The sequence below is a fragment of the Periplaneta americana genome, chromosome 3 (assembly GCF_040183065.1).
Source record: "Periplaneta americana isolate PAMFEO1 chromosome 3, P.americana_PAMFEO1_priV1, whole genome shotgun sequence".
Classification (NCBI taxonomy): domain Eukaryota; kingdom Metazoa; phylum Arthropoda; class Insecta; order Blattodea; family Blattidae; genus Periplaneta; species Periplaneta americana.
The window spans coordinates 157024043-157042896 of record NC_091119.1 but is presented as its reverse complement, the minus strand read 5'-3'; the positions used below and the strand labels follow the sequence as shown (position 1 = coordinate 157042896).

Below are 18854 nucleotides of genomic sequence, written 5' to 3'. Positions count from 1 at the left end.
ATTTGGTACCGGTAGTTGTTATTCTGGTAATGTAGTTCCAAATATCATTTTTCCCAGTAGAACTGTGTTCCTAACTCACAGCCATAATTATATTTTCACAATAGAGGAATTTTCCCCCTTTTCCATCAACCCATGATGAATTATGCTGATACTTTCTTTAAAGATTCTTGTACCGTATGTGTATTGGATTGTCTAAAACTTTCATATTCCCATTATCAAATAATCTGTTCTCTTTAAATTGGGTCAATATTTAATTTGTCTCATCGTCCATCTTATCACAGTTTTACAGCACTGGTATATTGGAAGACTATCAACCAAACAATATACTATATTCATCCTGAAGACTCTTGGTTGCTCAATTTAGTAGTTATCAGACTTTCCTGTATTCAAGAATTCACTCAATATGGGTCTAAAATGAATGTTATGCAACTGATTCTTAAAAATGCTACCAGTAATGTATTTTTAAAGTATCTATTCCTTTAGTTCTTCTGTTGTATTTATCTTATGTCCAATTTCATTATACAACAGGTACCGGTAATATTTTTTAGTTTAAGAAATTTCTCTGATATTACTCATTTGTAAATTCAGTTAGGCCTACTGTCATGTCTGATGAGTAAAATGAGATTTAATTTCTTGCTTTTAAATCTAATGAATCCAGTTCAATTATCGTAATATTTATTATTATTATTATTATTATTATTATTATTATTATTATTATTATTATTATTATTATTGTTTTGTTTGAAAATGATGTATTAGAGACATAATGATTAATAATAAACACTAATGAATTATTAAATCTGTTAAATTAACAACTTATTAACTTTACTGTATTAATAGTGGAACTATTTTAACAGCCCATTAGTGATTTAAAAAGGAACTGGTATAATCAATAATGAATAATTAAAATCTTATCATTGTAATTTCGTTCAGACAGACATTCTGACAAGATTATTGTCTGACTCCTGGATACTAAAAACCTTAATTTTAGTTACAATATATAGATTAAAATATGTGTTCAATAGTAATCGTTGTCATATATCAGACAGTAGAAAATAAAATTCTTTAAGGTTATTCGCACTATAGCCTATTTGCTGTATAGGCCTACGTTTTTATCTTTTTAATATGATCACCTATACTCAAAATCATTAAAAAAGTTCCTATTCGGACTGAAAGTATAAAAATTTTCAGAGAACTAAAAATCTTACCTGTACCCTGCATATATATTTTAGAAACAGTGTGCTTTATTCATCAAAACATAGATTCCTTTAAAACAAATTCAACCTATCATGATATAACACCAGAACATCCCAAAACATACATCTGAATTACCACAGGCTTACCAGAAGTCTTAACAGCATATCACATAGAGGCAGCAATTTATATAATAAACTTCCACAGAAAATCAAAGAACTTAACATACCGTAAGAAAATTAAAAAAAAAAAGAGGTAAAGAACATTTTATTAACACATATGCCATTTTGCACAAATGAATACCTAAATTTAAAATTTTAGGCCCGGTTGCAGAAACACCGATCAAAATATGATTGGCAATCAAGGAGTGTTTGATTGGCCATCAGTTCTATTTCTGTTGCAGAAAGAACAATCAGTGTTTGATCGGAGATCAGTCTTCCATCAGATTTGATCAATAGATTCTTGCTGGTTAAGTCACTGATCATCGATCAAGTAGGCTATTTATGTTGTTCTGTTTATAATGCAGTTACTGTAATTATATAGTGAATAGCTATTTCGTAACAATATTGTTTTCGACATAATGGATTCTTCTGATGAAGAAATTTCTGAATGAAAAAAATATTAAGAAGAAGGCGTTTCCATGATAGACATTAATTGTTTTTATGTATAATAACAGAGAATTTAAGCAAAAGAGGATTCGTGTGTTTTGTTACTTTAAAAAAATGAAACAAATAAATGCAGACAGACAAATCGAAACCTTCCACTTTCTCCTATGAACCAAGTTCTAACAGTGCTGAGATTTTATGCTGTTGGAATTTTTCAGTCGGTCTTGGGTTATCTTGTTAGGGTCCACAAATCAACTATTTGCCGAGTAGTTAGGAATGTTACGTATGAAATTGCTTTGTTATGGCAGGGTCTCATAAATCCCCAAACTTCAAACAGGGAATGATTTGAAATCCAGAGAGAATTTTCACCCATGTCAGGATTTCCAAGAGTAGCCTAATATTGGTTGTATAGACTGCTCACATCGCCATCCAGTCACCTGGTTGAAATGATGCCGAACTTTATCGAAATAGGAAAGGTTTCTTTTCTGTGAATATACAGGCAATATGTAGTCTACACCATCACTGCAATTCTGGAATGTTGTAGCCCGTTGGCAGGGTTCTACACATGACAACACAATATTTTTAATCAGTAGATTGCGAGCTCCATTTGTAAACAGAGAGATGGGAAATGGAATTATTTTGGGTTATGGAGGCTATGCATATTCCAATTTCTTGTCGACTCCCTTAGCAAATCCCATAACAGAAGCCCCCTCACGGTTTTTTTTTTTGTTTGCTTCATTTTTTTTTTCACTATATTGTAGTCTATATAGGCCCTACAAATAGAATCCGCCTGTTTCCTTTATACAAAAAGCAACAAAACAGCAACACATTCACTTGTTTTCCTAGTCACCAACCACTTGATGCATTCGATTCGCGACTTTTAAAGAGCATCAAATTGGCTGTGGTTGCTAAATAGCGCTGTTGTCAAATGTATTTCTTCCTCAAATCAGCAATTAGTAAATTGAGACAAGTTGATTGGAGATTCACGTTTGTGCAACGCAATGAACAATCAGATAAATCAGACATCAACTGATTGGCGATCAGGGACTGATTTGATTTGCGTTTCTGCAACCGTTTAACGTTTCTTGATACTGCCCTTGACCATTTATGTTTCAGGTAACTCAGAGTTGAAGACAAGACAGGGGAAAGCAAAAAGAGAAGATACTAGGTAGAACAGTGGAGACTGAAGATCAAGCTTGTCCTATATATATATATATATATATATTTTTTTTTTTCCTTTTTTTTCTCTCTTTTTTTTTTTTTTTGCATGTCATTTAATATTAAACTGTTAAATTTATTTAGAATTAAGTCTATTTTTGTATTATATTGTATGTTATGTCATTTTTCTTGTGTACTGACGACGCCATGAATGCTTGTAATTCTATTCGGCTAATAAAGATCTAATCTAATCTAATCTAATCTAAATTCAGAGAAGCATTAAAAATTTGTTATTTCTGCACACCATAACTTAGACTTGAACAGTAATATGTAATAATGATACATATTATTGATACCGGTAGGCCTATTACAACTCAAGGGATAGGTCTAGTTAATGGAATTGAAACTGAAACATACAGAAGCTCAAAGCTACGAACACTTCATTAACTTAATGTGTGTGTGTGTTGTTTTTTTTTTTTTCCACATCCATCATACTGTTCTCCAACCAGGAGATTAACCGTCAAAGGAATGTGCTTACTATTGCGTCATCTATTGGAGCGAAGTAGATAGATAATATTACCGTTATAACGTCAGTTTAAAAACCATGCGCTCCCCTGCATATGTTATTTCCTGTATGGAAGGATTAAAATACCAGGAAATTAACCGTGATCTAACTTTGTAACTAGAGTAGCATAAATATGTATGTATCAGTGTTATCGTTTGTGCTTTGAGAGTTAGCCAATGGAGATGCGTGTACCCACGTGTGTGACCTTATGACATCAACAGTCATTCATAGCATTACCCCGCTGCATCTCATTCCCTTGAGACTTTCTCCTGGTTGGAGTACAGTTCACTAATCAAGTGGATATGTTTTATGTAAATATTAAAATACATTTGATCAGAATTTATAAGACAAACAAATCCACACCCAACATGTTACTTCAAATTGATGTTCAAATAAATTTACTATACATGCCACAGAACAACACAAACCATAGTGTAAGAACAATAAAACACAAGCATGCAATTTTAATTGATCATTCCTGTAACAAATTTCAACCTGAAGTTCACAACACATTACAGTAAGTCTTATTAATAAAATAATCATGAAGGCTGAACGCAAATACTGGTGAAAGTTATATAGTATATTAAACAGTTACCAGCCAAAACATGCTTATGTAACAGTAGAATGACTTACCTCATAGCCCTACTTAATTTCTCGTATGTCATTTTGGGGTTTTCTTTGATTGTTCCCCACAGCTGAGCAACTTTCTCACTGCGCACGAATCTGAAAACTCCTTCCTCATGATTTTCCCAACAAATTAGACTTGGGCAGTAATCCCGGTTCAGTAACAGGTCTCTGATGAACTCCCATAACCTTCCTGTTTTCTTCTCTGTTTGAACAAAGAAACAATGAACGTGTAATCTGTTAAGGAAGTCAAACGAATATTGCTGAACTCGCCATTTAATACTTAGTATAAAACATATTAGACCCTTAAAGTATCTCTGTAAAATAAAATTTATGTACAGGTTTCTTTTTTTTTTTTAATTATTATATTGTACTCAATATACCATTATCATGTGAAATGTGGAAATTTAGTTACCTGGTTTTTTCCCTCTTCGTCCTGGCATGCGAGGTCTTCCAGGTCTTCTCTTTTCAGGTCTATTTGGAGGTGGTACATTTGTTCCATCTTCAGATTCATCTGTAAATAAGCAATTCTCAAACTTCAGCATTTACAGATTGAATCATCGCTCAGTAGAATTTTAAATTTATTTAACTGGTTGTAGGCCTATACCATACATAAAGGTATGTTACATAAGCTCTATTTTTTTTCTATATTTGTATTTTTTATAACTACCCAAAATTGAGGAATTTAACATTGTAAGATATGGAAATACAGACTCCCCTTAAATATAGTATACCATTTTAAATACTCTCAACATTTAGTATGTGGATTTACATAGTAATGACTTAAAATATCAGACAATTAATACCACAATTAATTTTTAAGTTCTAAATACTTTAACTCTGGACAAGCACTAGCTTTCACGTTATATTTACTGGTACTACCAAATATTTTTACTCTTATTATATGAAACGATTTTTCGCCATAAAATAAATGTAGAATAACTTTAGAATATTCTTGAATTAATAATTGTATAAATCTTGATTACACAACTTTTAACACTATATTACTTAGGAAGATGGCTCCCAAGCCGAAACTAGTCAACTAAGGTATTTTTAAACTTAGTTCAAGTTAATACGTGAAAGTCATTTAATATATATTTTTATTCCTAAGTAATAATTTTAATACTGCATCCTGCACAAAAACGAGTAGCGAGAGCATTTACCTGAGGAATGATGGCTTTCAGTGTTCCGCATGGGTATTGTGAAGCTCAGATCAGTCAGCAAAGTTGAATTACTATCTAGCTCTTCATGTTTAACTGTAGAAAATGGTGGCACTGCAAGAAACAAAAAAATAATGTTATGACTACAGTCCGGATTTTATTTAATATTGGTCTTAAAAATATGTACCGTAACTAAAAACCTCAAAATGTGTACTAAATACAGTAATATCAAAATTACACAGGGAATTAAAAATAAATTGTTATTTATTTTAATATTTTATTTAAATAAATAAGATTAATTTCACACAAAATTACATTTATATAGCCTATGTAACGATATAGTTTTTGATGCGATTTTAAAGTTAACAAAGGCATGAAACACAATGTGCCACAAAATATTCCTCCATATTATCAGGAGTTGAAGTTCCATCAGTGACTGAACGAACAGTATGCTGTTATAACCTACACCGAAAATGATCTCTCGAGATCGCATGCATATCTAAACAAATGGATGTAGCTGAAAAAAAAAATGTCTTCTGGAGGGTTCCGCGTTTTCCCGATGAGGATTTGGATAATAGTGAATAAACTGGATTAACACCGATTTCTTCCAACTGCTTCGAATATTTTCACGACTATCCAAGTGGTTGTCTTGTCCTCCATGCTGACATGTGTGTCCCATTATATATCGGCAACATTCAGTTTAAAATTGTATACGTATTTTTATAATTTCGTTTTAGTTCATGCTAAAATATTGATAATATTTTTTGCAAGGTATTTAATTAAACGAAATTTGGCATAGATGTTAATTTTATGTAAAATATGTAATTATCTTAAAAATGTGTATTATTGTGCGAATATGTAAAAATTGTTGTTACAAGAAAGAGTGGGTGAAGAAAGAATGATGCTAAAACTGATCAGGAAGAGGAAAAGGGATTGGCTGGGTCACTGGCTGAAAAGAAACTGCCTATTGAAGGATGCATGGAAGGAATAGTGAACGGAAGAAGAGTTCGGGACAGAAGAAGATATCAGATTATAGACGACATTAAGATATATGGATCATATGAGGAGACAAAGAGGAAGGCAGAAAATAGGAAAGATTGGAGGAAGTTGGGTTTGCAGTGAAATACCTGGCCTTGGGCAGAACACTAAATGAATGAATGAATGTAAAAATATGGCCTAGTATTAAAACCAAATATCATGGTCTTAGCAGGCAAATTTGCCACAATTTTTAGTTTTCAGACAGATACATCCCAAGGAAAAAATATGTAATTACTGTACATAAAAGTCCAGACTCTAGTGATGACGATTTTAACATGATTTTTTAAAAATCATAATTAAATTTTCATGGTTGATTTCATTAGCAGTAAAAGTTTTGAAACTAAAAATTGTGGAGTATTTAAATTCAATTATATACTGCACAAAATATTTGTTACCTACTTTATTTCACCATTACTATATTTAAAATAATATGTATAAAAATGCTCACACTTGCCAAACATGCCCCTCTGCTGCTCTTGTTTCATTTGCTGCAATGCATTGAATAGAGTTTTGCCAATTTTACGTTCTCTGTCTATAAAATCTGCTTCTGACATGTTGCATAGAGTTGCTCCGTCTAAATCTCTAAACTGCGAAATACTTATGTCTTCAGAGTTCAGGTCATTTTCACTTGCAACAGAGAGTATCCAGAACATGATGTCATTACTTTCCCATTGCTTCACAGACTTATGTTTCCAATCATTCGTCACACCGCCAACTGAAATGCAGAGAATAACTATATCAAAATGATTAACAAGTAACAATTACAGAAAAACAGTAAAATTCTCTTACACGGATATATGTCGAAACCTCCCCTCAAGCTCAGCACATAAAAAATAGCTGACCATAGTAACTGCAAGATCGAGAGTCGAGACATTAATGCTTGAATAAAAGATTATCGAAAAATTGAGTAGCCCCAGCCTTCAGTAATATAGTGCTACCACAGTGTATTGAGTACTAGATCTTCCTTCAGGCCATGGTAGTAATTCACGGAAGATGGCAACTCTTATTTGTACTCTCTCCAAGAATAAGCCGTTATTGGTTAATGCAACATTGCAATTAAGTTTGCACATCCTTACAGTTAGTATACATATTGGCACCTAATTTTCAGAATTTACTTATCTGCTGTAGAGATCTACTACCAAAGGCCAAACACCATTTAAAATAAGAGTTGAAGTAATTTAGTTCTGTCTACTAGATCATAGGAATATAGAGAATCATGTGAATCATCAGCAAGAGTCTATCCATCATTGACTTGTCGAAGCAGGGGCGTATTTTGGGGACTACCGGGGCTACCAGCGATAGCCCAAGGAAATTACAAAAGAAAAAGTTTATAATATAACATAATGTAATAATTTTGTATTATTAGTTTTACCATAGTAATTAAAATTAAAGTAATTGTTAGATTTATATACGCTCTCTGCTCTCAAAAAGAAACAAGTTGTCAAGGCGGCATCGCTGGAGAAACCGCTTGCTACGTGAGGTAGCCTGTGACCGTACCGCGCACACTGTCCTTCACACAACTGCCTGTACCCCCCGCTCCCTACTGTTTCTATTGTGCAGTGTAGGCCGTGAGTTGCCGCTCTCGTGATCGGTTTCTTCGCAGGCGCGAAGCAACAATACGCTTAGTACGCTAGCTCTGAATGTGATTGTGTTCTTGCAGTGCATTATTTTAAATCTGTGATTTGTTCGAGTGTCTAAGAGTTATATTAATTGTGAATTATTAAGTTTTTAATTTCCCAATTAAGTGATATTGTGAAAAATATGGCAGAACAAGTTTCTGGAGAGGTTTGTGTTGAAAATGACTGTGTAATAAAAGGTTTATTAAAAGTGCCTTTTAACCGTCGTACATAACAACGAGAAAATTGAAATTGTGAAAATGGAAAGACCAACTCCTGAGTTAAATTTGTCCATGGACGTAAAAGAAAAACAGAGTGAGTACACACGCCATTTCACTTCAACATCATATGGTAAGTGGAATTGGTTGTGTGGCACTTCTAAACTGTCTAAACTATTTTGCTGGCCATGTTTGTTATTTAGCCGCGAAACTAATGTGTGGTCAAAAGAGGGGTTTTCTAATATGAACTCCCTTCGAACGGCAGTCCTAGAATACGACAAATCAAAAGCTCATATTTGTAGTAGCACGAACTTTGCAAACTTTGGAAAGACAAGAATTGATTTACAGCTAGATAAGCAAAAAGCTCTCACATCAACCAACACAATGCTCTTGTGAAAAAAAAATCGGGAGATTTTACTGCGTCTTATTAACGCAGTCTGCTTTCTAGGAAAACAAGAATTGGCTTTTCGGGGTCATAACAAGAGTGTGAAATCAGACAATAGAGGAAATTATATTGAATATTTAAGTTCCTTAAGTGAATTTGATCATTTACTGGCCAATCATCTTGAGAGTTCAACAGTATTTCGTGGTACTTCTCCCGCAATTCAGAATGACTTAATATTTGCTATAAGTGGAGTTATGATAAAGAAAATAAAACCTTTTGTGGCCATTGTTGATGAAACAAGTTACTGCTCTAATCAGAGTCAATTGTCCACTGTTTTAAGATACGTCGACAGTACTGCCAATGTTCAAGAACAGTTTATAGGATTCACAAATGTCAGTTCGGACAAAACTGCTGCTGCTTTGTTTCAGCATGTGGAAGGTGTTACAGCAGAATACAATGTCGGCAATAAGTTAATTGCATAGACATACGATGGTGCTTCAGTTATGGCTTGAAAACAAAAGTTCAAGAAAAATATCCTCAAGCACTATTTGTCCATTGTTACAGCCATGTTCTCAATTTAGTTTTGCAACAAACTACTTCATCCATTCCAGAATGCCGCATTTTTTTCAAAACACTGTCGGGTTTAGCTGCATTTTTCTCATCATCTCCTAAAAGATGAGAAAACTCATGGAATTTATGAACAAGAAACTCCCAAAAGTAGCACCAACTAGATTGAATTTTACATCTCGGCTTGTAAATACAGTAAAGGAATGCAGAGAAAAACGGACTGCTTTCTCTAAAAATATCATTTGTAATGACTCTGAAGAAAACTGGGATGATGCTGTAATTGTGCAGGCTCAAGGATATTAGAATTTTTTCACACAGTTTCAGAATATTTTTCTTCTTGAAGTCTATGCTAGAGTGTTCGCACATACAGATGTGCTCTACAATATTCTTCAGACAAAAAGTCTAGACATAGCATACTACTTGCAATACTTGCAAGAGGTATCAAATTTAAAAAAATACTATATCCGAGTTCAGACGTAGTGAGTTTCCGTCCATATGGAGTAATATAGAAAATGAAAATTCTTCAGACAATACAATGGAACCACCATTAAAGCGAAGAAAAGGAGATGATGAATTGAAATACAGGCAGCTGTACTGCAGCATACTGGATCGTATGCACATGGAAATTACTGACAGATTTTCTGATTATGGAAAGCTTCAGTTCACACATCTTCTAGATTCTCAAAAATTTTCTGCTTATAGGGAAAACTTCCCGAATGAGGCACTAAACAAATTATTTCAGTCCTATAACAGTCACTTTGATCAAATACGTTTGAAAAATGAATTAAGTGTAATATATTCAGCAGAAGTCTTTGATTTTTCGAACAAACCTATCCATGAAATATTATCTGCCATATATGAAAACCAGCTGAACCAAGTTATTCCTGAAGTCCTTAAATTGGCAACATTAATTGTGACAATACCAGCTACGTCAGCATCGGTAGAAAGAACATTTTCTGCGTTGAAGAGAATAAAATCCTACTGTAGATCAACTCATACACAAGAACGTTTATCCGGCTTGGCACTGATGTCCATTGAAAAGTCATTTCTACAGAAACTTTGCAAGTGGCCCAACTGTAATTTCAAGGACGAATCATCAACGTATTTTCGTCCCAATCAAGACGTCTGAAATTCACATAAATATGTAAGGAATTTTATTATAGGGATTTTAAAATATATTTTGTGTAATAATAAGGTCAGTGGTAGCCCAAACCCTTTAACCAGTATACGCCACTATGTCGAAGTAAATGAACGTAAGCCACTGGCATAGTTCGGTCGGCTAACGCGCTTGCCTGCCGATCCGAAGTTGCGTTCGGGCGCGGGTTCGATTCCCGCTTGGGCTGATTACCTGATTGGGTTTTTTCCGAGGTTTTCCCCAACCATAAGTCAAATGTCAGGTAATCTATGGCGAATCCTCGGCCTCATCTGTCACCAATTTCATCGACGCTAAATAACCTCGTACTTGATACAGCGTCGTTAAATAACCAAGTAAAAAAATGAACGCACTTCTTAAGAGGACAGAATGGGTCTTAGGACCCTTCCAGGTCGAAGAGATGAGCGGGGTTTTTTAGCGTACCTCTAGAGGTGTTGGTAAACGAAATTCCAAGTTCTCGACATAGGGTACTGTAAAGGATAGCCAGAATAAGGGCTGAAGGGTGAAGGTGAGTGAGAAAGACAGAAAACAACACCCTCGCTAGTACTCGTTCTGGTAAGAGAAACACGTTTTCCTTAATTTTATCGTGGTAGTGTGAGCATCTCCAGTCTTTCTGCAAGTATTTTCTTTCCAGTTCCGATTCTTTATGATGTTTAGTTTCTGTGGTGTAATGTTTGCTTAAGTATTCACTTACATCTAGCACGTGTCAATATTTAATTAATACTAATTATTGTCTTATTTCCGATTCTTTATGATTTTTAGCTTCTATGGTGCTATGGTGCTTACTGTATTACCCGCATAATGGACGCACCCCAATTTTTCGCGTTAAAAAAAATTCTCCACGTAATAGACCCATAGAGGAAAATGAATCTGTGACAAATAATAGTAGTGATGCTGAACCTGACAGTGAATGAAAGAAGGCTAGTGTTAATAATAACAATAAAGTGTCCTGTCTTATTGTCGATGTATTCATCGTTACAAGTTACCTATCATCTGTTTATACAACTGTTGCTAACTATCGACCATCGTAAGTGCAACGCAATCGATATATAAATTAGTCATGGCCCATATATCGTTACGTATTCAATTATTTCAGCATTCGAGCTGACGCACCTTTAATACGTGTTTTTTTTTTTCACTAAATTTTTTTCCTCGCATAAAGGATGCACCCTAGTTTTTTGTTGTAAAAATCAAAATAAAAAGTGCATCTATTACGCGGGTAAATTGGTAGTATTCACTAGCACATGTCAATATTTAATTATTGTCTTATTTGTGATAAATTTTGTAAGGTGGTTTACGTATTTTAGTTAATAAAGATGAATAATGCACGAAGATTAGATCATTTTACAAAAATTTTATCTACAACGTACAGTAAGTTATACGAAAAGTTTTAGTAGTTATGTGGGTGTGAAAAAAAAGGAAATATTTTGTTTCCCATGTTATTCTCAAGGTGCAAGGAGGGATGTGCAGATTTTTTTTTCAAATAGGTACTTTTTTAAAAGTAGATTGCAATAGTGTTCTCTTACATTTTTTTAAATGTTTTCCCGCTTTAAAAATCGTTTAAGTTAGCATGGATATTATTATTATTATTATTATTATTATTATTATTATTATTATTATTATTATTAAATTATATTTTTACTTCCGAATGTTCTATATCATGTTGTGTCCCTCACATAGGCCTATTCATGCAATAACGGTAGGCTATTCTGGCCAGATAGGATATGTAACATAAATAATTAGGCCTATTGATTTCATTGAAGTAAACTACCAAATTTTTCAACCACGAGCAGTCACTGCTAACTACAGGTATGTGTGAAGTTAGAAGAGAGGTTTCTACATGAGTTTTTTTTAAACAGTTTCTTTGTCAACTTCGTAGATCGTGACGTCGTGATCATAGTATCAATTGACATTATACACAGCAGCCTATAGAGTAGGTTATTTATAATTGGCCTGACATTTCAAAACAGGTAAATGAGAAACACAGATATACTAGTAAAGTAGTAAAACTTTCTATCTTTTTATAAAAATTTGTAGATTAATTACCATATTACACAGTTTCTGTCATTCCAGATAATAACGCCAATTCCTGAAATTTACATAATCGGATGTAGAGCAATATGTTTTAAGGTGGTGAGAAAAACCTTACTTGGCATCAAGAGTTTTCTCAGTTTAGGTTTTTCGTAGTAGGCCTAATAATTGTTAAGAATATAAGGTAATTCGTCTAAAGTTATTTGTACTGGTGTAAATACTGAAATATTAGAATTCGTTAAAAAATAATTTAACATCAAAAGACATTTTCGAGGGGTACTGACCTCAGAGGACAACCAACAGCTGTGTAGAAAATAATAAAAGAAAAGAGTTTAGAGTTTATATGTAATTAAAAACATTTCAAATATTTTAAAACCCCTAGCTTTAGGCCCCTACAACATAAATATTTTACGGATATTTATAAAATTTCGAGGTAATAAATTACTAATATTTTAGAAACTTTATAGACACTGACTGATAAATCGATAACGATTTTGAGGACGTCACCAGTCTGAATAAATATTGTAATATATTTAAAACGTAAACATGCACTATAAAAATTATACAGTCTTCTGATTTGTAATGTAAGATAAGTACACTTACGTTGTGGAATAGAAAATGCCAAATCCTTGTTTAGAGCAGTAGATTCGATGGGATAGGAGGAGGTGTACAATGAACTGCCACTGTTACTCCAATCACAGTCCTCCTGGACCTTGGGCATTAGAGTAATAAAATCCCCATAGCTCTCTTCCCATCGCTGCAAAAAGAATACCGTACTTATTAATCTTCATGTCAGTATAATTACGTTGTTTAATACTATAGTTGTAATTAAAAAATAATGGTCTTCAATGCATAACTTTCTAACACTACTGAACACTCTGCTAAAAATACTGATTATTATGCATTAGGAGACTAATTATTTTATTTTCCATAACATTAATCTTTCGATGTTTAATTCTATTCAAAATACTGCACTATGAAATGAATAAACGCTCTGGAATGTAGTCTAGTTCATCTAATCCCTTTGAACGAATAATCATTACTAACAAATTTAATGATACAACTTTTCAAATATTCAATGTTATCCTCCTATTACTTACCTCGTAAATATTGTCCGTTATTTCACTTGGCTGATATGGTGAACTCACCATGATACTCTCGCTTCCCATGTCACCTGAAAACAGAAAATTTTCCTGTTATTATGACTGGTCATTTCTAAACTCATGACTTTGCCAATACAATAGTAAACAAACTTCCATATACACACGATGTAGGCTATATTTAAAAATCCTGCAATTAAAATATTAACAAAATTCTAATTAACCTTGCAGAGTTTAAATTACACTTTAAAATAATTTTAATATGCGAGCGTAAGTTTTATTGGTGTCATTAATACTATATAAATACGTAATAGAATAGGGTAATCGTTGATTTTTAAAAGTCTTTTTAATATTCATTAGCCTATTTTCCTAGTGTCCTCGGAGTCATCTTTCGGATTAAAAAGTACATCACAGCTGTAAAAAATGGTGTCGGTTCCTAAGAAGCATGTGTGGGCAGTCTAGTATACTGAATTCCTAAATATCTGGAATTTCTTAATTTGTTCCCAATGTCTTATGCATTCTAAAATGAATACTGGTCTGCATAATATTATATAAAAAAAAAGGAGTGACTAATAAGTCAAGGGGCACGGTGTCAGACTACATGTCGGCTGAGTAATTAAGCATTGTTATTAAGATTAATCACGTGTTGTTGAAGTCTAAGTATGTAGATTTAATAAATTTCTAAATTTATAGACATCAGCTCAAAGAATTTGAGTGACCACAAGGGTACTGAATACAATAAACATGTACAATATAATGTGATGTGATATATTAAAGAAAAAAAGATAATTAATTAGCAATATGCAATTACCTAATTTAAACATTTGTAGACCTGTAGATGGAAAGTTGTGTAATTTATAAATCTGCCAAACTTACAGGCGTCCCTATTTAAAACAATATTTAAAAACGTTAAATTTCACTCGTCTTCCACATGCACAAATTAAACGACACAGAGAGATCGACTCCTACAACGTAACGGCTATGTTTTCACACTGTTTTCATTTTCCCCTCCTAACGCGAAGCATGACTCAAACCCGATGGTCAATCCCCGGATCCAAACATTATGATAACATGTCTTTCAAGCTTTGCCAGAAGGTACATATTGCAGCGGGGCTTCCCCGCTCGGTAGATCGGCCAATCACAAGCCTGCGTTTGTCATTACTATGACAACGTATGACGTCAGAGTTTGTATGCGGTATCGGCTGTCTTATTTTTGCTAGTGCGTGACCTTGGAGCGAGAGAGGAGAATAAGGAAAACCGAGTACAAAACTCTCTGATTGGTTGAAGCGCTAGGGTCACGTGATAGCAGGCAAGGCTGTCTTCCTGGAATACAGGGAGAGAACTACGTGTATGGAGTGGTTTATATGACGAGAAGTTTGGTACGTTTGTGTGAGCCAGTTTCGACCAGTACGTGTCAAAGTTCTAATTATAAAATGTCGGTTTAGACTATTAAATACTAGTAATAAAATAAGTTAAATTGAACAAACATTTAAAACAATTCCAATACAATCAGATGAAAATTAACAAACCAAAAATGTTACTATTTATAGTAGGCCTAACGGAATATGAAATGAGTAAAAATTGGAAATATAATAAAAAACCTAGTTCGATTCCCTTTTATGTATTTCCATGTATAGCCGACGTCTGTAAGGTGGAAAAGATAAAAACAACTGAAGTACCGGTACTAAACCTAAACTATAGCAATCACCTTAAAATAGGCCTATACATAACTGTGTTGCACGTAACATGCAAATATTTGAATTGCGGGTTCGGATTGCTTTCAAGTAAAAATAGTAAAGTTGAACGTAGGCCTACCTATTTACTGTTCAATGTAACACCATTAGCTACATGCTAATAAATTATCATTATTATTATTATTATTATTATTATTATTATTATTATTATTATTATTCAGAGTACGAGCCCAAAGATAAAGAAAAGAGAACTTCTTAATTGCAGACCCATGAAATGATATCAGCAGTAATTATGAAGACGAAGCGGCAATGTCTAGTCCTAAATAAAGCAATACTATTACTACTCCTGCTACTATTATTGATAATAATAGACTATGTACAATAGACATGTCACGTTCGGGATTCTCTGTGAGCTTTAACTAGATTATTATCTCTCTGGTATAATCAAACATGAAATGTCCGTAACTATAGGCATCATATATAACCTAAATTATTTTAGTGCTCATGAATGAACACGCAGATGGATGGGTGTCCTTGATTTTATCTATATCGTAATGTCATCGATTGTAATTAAATTTGCATCTCCAAACACAGACTGTGTCAAAGCTACTTCACCTGCCGTCAAGGACTGGACGACAGCAATGGTTACGTGTCATGGTCGCATTTTGCAGATGGTCTTACACCAGAGTCTTCCATGATAAATGTACTGCACAGATTTTTTACCAGTTTTCTTCTACAAGATCGTACTTTATGTAATATAAGGTTAGGTTAATATCTAGGCCTACTACAAAAGAAATAATTGAATATATTACGATGAAAAAAAGAGATCCAGTCGGAATGGCGAAGATGTGCAGCTTTAATATGGCTTGGAAGCCCCAATAGTGGATGGATGTTTGTCCGTTGTTAAGGAATGAGACTCCTGTGTTGTCTTAGGTCATATATGCGAAGAGCCTGAGTTGTGTTGATCACACGTAAGGGGGGAGGAGTCCACCTATGTTCGTGTGTCAGATAAAAAAAACTGTCTTGTTTTGTTTCCCACACCAACAAAAATTATTAAGGGGGTAGATTATTACTTGTTAAGTCAGTTACTGTTTGTAAAGTTGAGTATTAGCACTGATTACGATAAGATTTATTTTCCATTTGCATATAATCCAAGCTCGAAACAAAAACTATCTGAAGCTAAAATTTAAATAGAATACAACAAAATTAAAATATGAAAAATACTAGCTTATGCACGGCAATAAAACAGGCTGTTAAATTCTTAGAAAAAATTGTGAATTAAATATAAGTCTAACAATAATATTGAGATGGTTAGTTTAAAAAAAAAAAACACCGAAGCCCTGCCCTATAGTGACAAAGATGGATGCCCTTATCTTTCAGATATTATAGGCCCTAATGCACAGCAGTGGAATTATAAGCAATCCCTTCCCAATAGCAAGTCATAATTTCTTGTTTAGGCTAATTCATTGGAAAATATTTACAAAATTAATATTGCGTATTGGTAACGTGCCAACATTTCGAGATAAAATTATGACATTTACATTTATATTAAACAAATTTTGTATCAAGGGCTTTAATACCTCAATGGAACTTCCTGGGCTTTCTCGGCTTTATACATAGGCCTATTAGAAACCCGGTGGAAATGCGTGAGACCAGCACGACGGGGGATAGACAACAAAGTCGCACTAACAATGGACAGGCATCCATGACCTATGCGGGATATAAACTGTGACCATGGCTCGCACGCGACATTGAAACAGCGCCAGACGTTATGTATTCTATAATCTATTACACAATTAAAACGCCGAAATTCAATACAATACAAAATACTAGTTTTCTCTGTTTTGAGAAAATGGAATAGAAGTTTACTCACTGAAATCAGCGTTATTGAGCACTGTCAACAACATGGCTGATTTGATGTCTTGAGAGAAGCAGTCCGTAGTATACGCTACCATTCACAACTAGGCACGTGCCAAGCCTTGACTCAGCTGTTACCACTTTGCCTGACCAACACCAACTGAAGTGTGCGAACGTGCGCCTCGGCTCTCCCGCTTTCGCTTGAATACGAATAAAGTTTTCCTTGTTCCTCATTCTAATCCGCTCGGCCAATCACGGCTTGAGAAAGTCGATTTCGAGGAAACCCGCGAACAATCTGTGGAGCGCGATCATAGTACGCAGCGGATGTTTTATTGTGGATGCATGTTGAAGATTTGGATAGGCCTATATTTACGTCAACGATTAGCATATTTTAATACGCGTCTTCTAATTACTCACGACGGAAGCTTTGAGGTTTTTTCTTCTATCTTTACCAAGTCACTCATATACATTTTGTTTACAGAGATCGAGTCTCAGGGACTTAGTCTATATATAACTTAATTTTTGGGGGGTAGGGGGGGAACTGTGCAACAAAACTCCTTACGTCATTAAAAAGTAATGGTAAAACGCTTCAAGACAATATCCAAGCAATACAGTATTAACAAGTTCTAAGACATTTCCAACTGGATTTTTAAATAGGCTAAATTTAAAGTAATAGGCCTATCTATTATACATTTCTAAATTTAATTTTAAAAGACATAGGCCTACCAATTGAAGGAATATGTCGCTATAAATAGTAAACAGCTCCTCGTGCTAACGTTTAATGTTGATTCTATTGTATCACTTTAATCTCACAATGGTTAAAATATTAACTCATATGACAACCATTACTGGAGCTAAATGACAGCTGTAAGCAGTATGGAATGAAGATCAATGCCTACAAGACGAAGACCATGGTCATAGGAAGAAAAGCAAAGAAGGTAAACTTGCGAATTCTAAATGAGGTAGTAGACCAAGTGGACAGCTTCAAATACTTGGGATGTACTATTAGCAGTAACATGAGCTGCAGCCAGGAAGTCAAAAGGAGAACAGCAATGGTAAAGGAAGCTTTCAATAGAAAAAGGAGGATCTTCTGCAGATCTCTCGAAAAAGAACTAAGGAAGAGATTAGTTAAGTGCTTTGTGTGGAGTGTGGCATTGTATGGGGCGGAAAATGGTCATTAGGAAGAAATGAAGAGAAACGAATAGAAGCATTTGAAATGTGGATGTGGAGAAGAATGGAGCGTGTGAAGTGGACAGACAGAATAAGAAATTAAGCTGTGTTGGAAAGAGTGGGTGAAGAAAGAATGATGGTGAAGGTGATCAGAAAGAGAAAAAAGGAATTGGTTGAGTCACTGGCTGATAAAAAACTGCCTACTGAAGGATTCACTGGAAGGAATGGTGAACGGGAAAAGAGTTCGGGGGAGAAGAAGATATCAAATGACAGACGACATTAAGATTGTGGATCATATGCGGAGACTAAGAGAAAGGCAGAAAATAGGAAAGATTGGAGATTGCTGGGTTTCCAGTGAAAGACTTGCCCATGGACAGAACACTTATGTAGGCCTGTGTATGTGTATACCGATTATTTAGTCCTGACAGCTCAGCGACGCGAAAGAGGGAAGTAATAGGAGTAGTGGGGAGAGTTCCGGAGTAGAGATAGGGGCGAGCGATCGGTAACTTTATTTATTTTATTAGGTTATTTTACGACGCTTTATCAACATCTCAGGTTATTTAGCGTCTGAATGAGATGAAGGTGATAATGCCGGTGAAATGAGTCCGGGATCCAGCACCGAAAGTTACCCATTGGGTTGAGGGAAAACCCCGGAAAAAACCTCAACCAGGTAACTTGCCCCGACCGGGAATCGAACCCGGGCCACCTGATTTCGCGGC

At 34.4% G+C, this 18854-nt stretch overlaps 1 protein-coding gene across 6 annotated transcripts in view; it reads right to left on the bottom strand.

Moving 5' to 3' along the window:
- The window catches only part of LOC138696751 (ETS homologous factor-like), a 293387-nt gene that overhangs the window by 9710 nt on the left and 264823 nt on the right, over positions 1-18854 (bottom strand). For 3 of the 6 annotated variants that reach the window (XM_069822116.1, XM_069822118.1, XM_069822119.1), the window contains 6 exons: positions 13415-13488; positions 12918-13071; positions 6793-7059; positions 5310-5420; positions 4562-4660; positions 4156-4351 (listed from right to left, as the gene is read on the bottom strand). In XM_069822116.1, the coding sequence (XP_069678217.1) occupies positions 4156-4351; positions 4562-4660; positions 5310-5420; positions 6793-7059; positions 12918-13071; positions 13415-13488 (901 nt within the window). Of the gene's footprint in view, positions 1-4155; positions 4352-4561; positions 4661-5309; positions 5421-6792; positions 7060-12917; positions 13072-13414; positions 13489-14225; positions 14484-16981; positions 17151-18854 lie in introns of those variants that run through there. The other 3 variants (XM_069822120.1, XM_069822121.1, XM_069822117.1) reach the window with 3 other exon arrangements.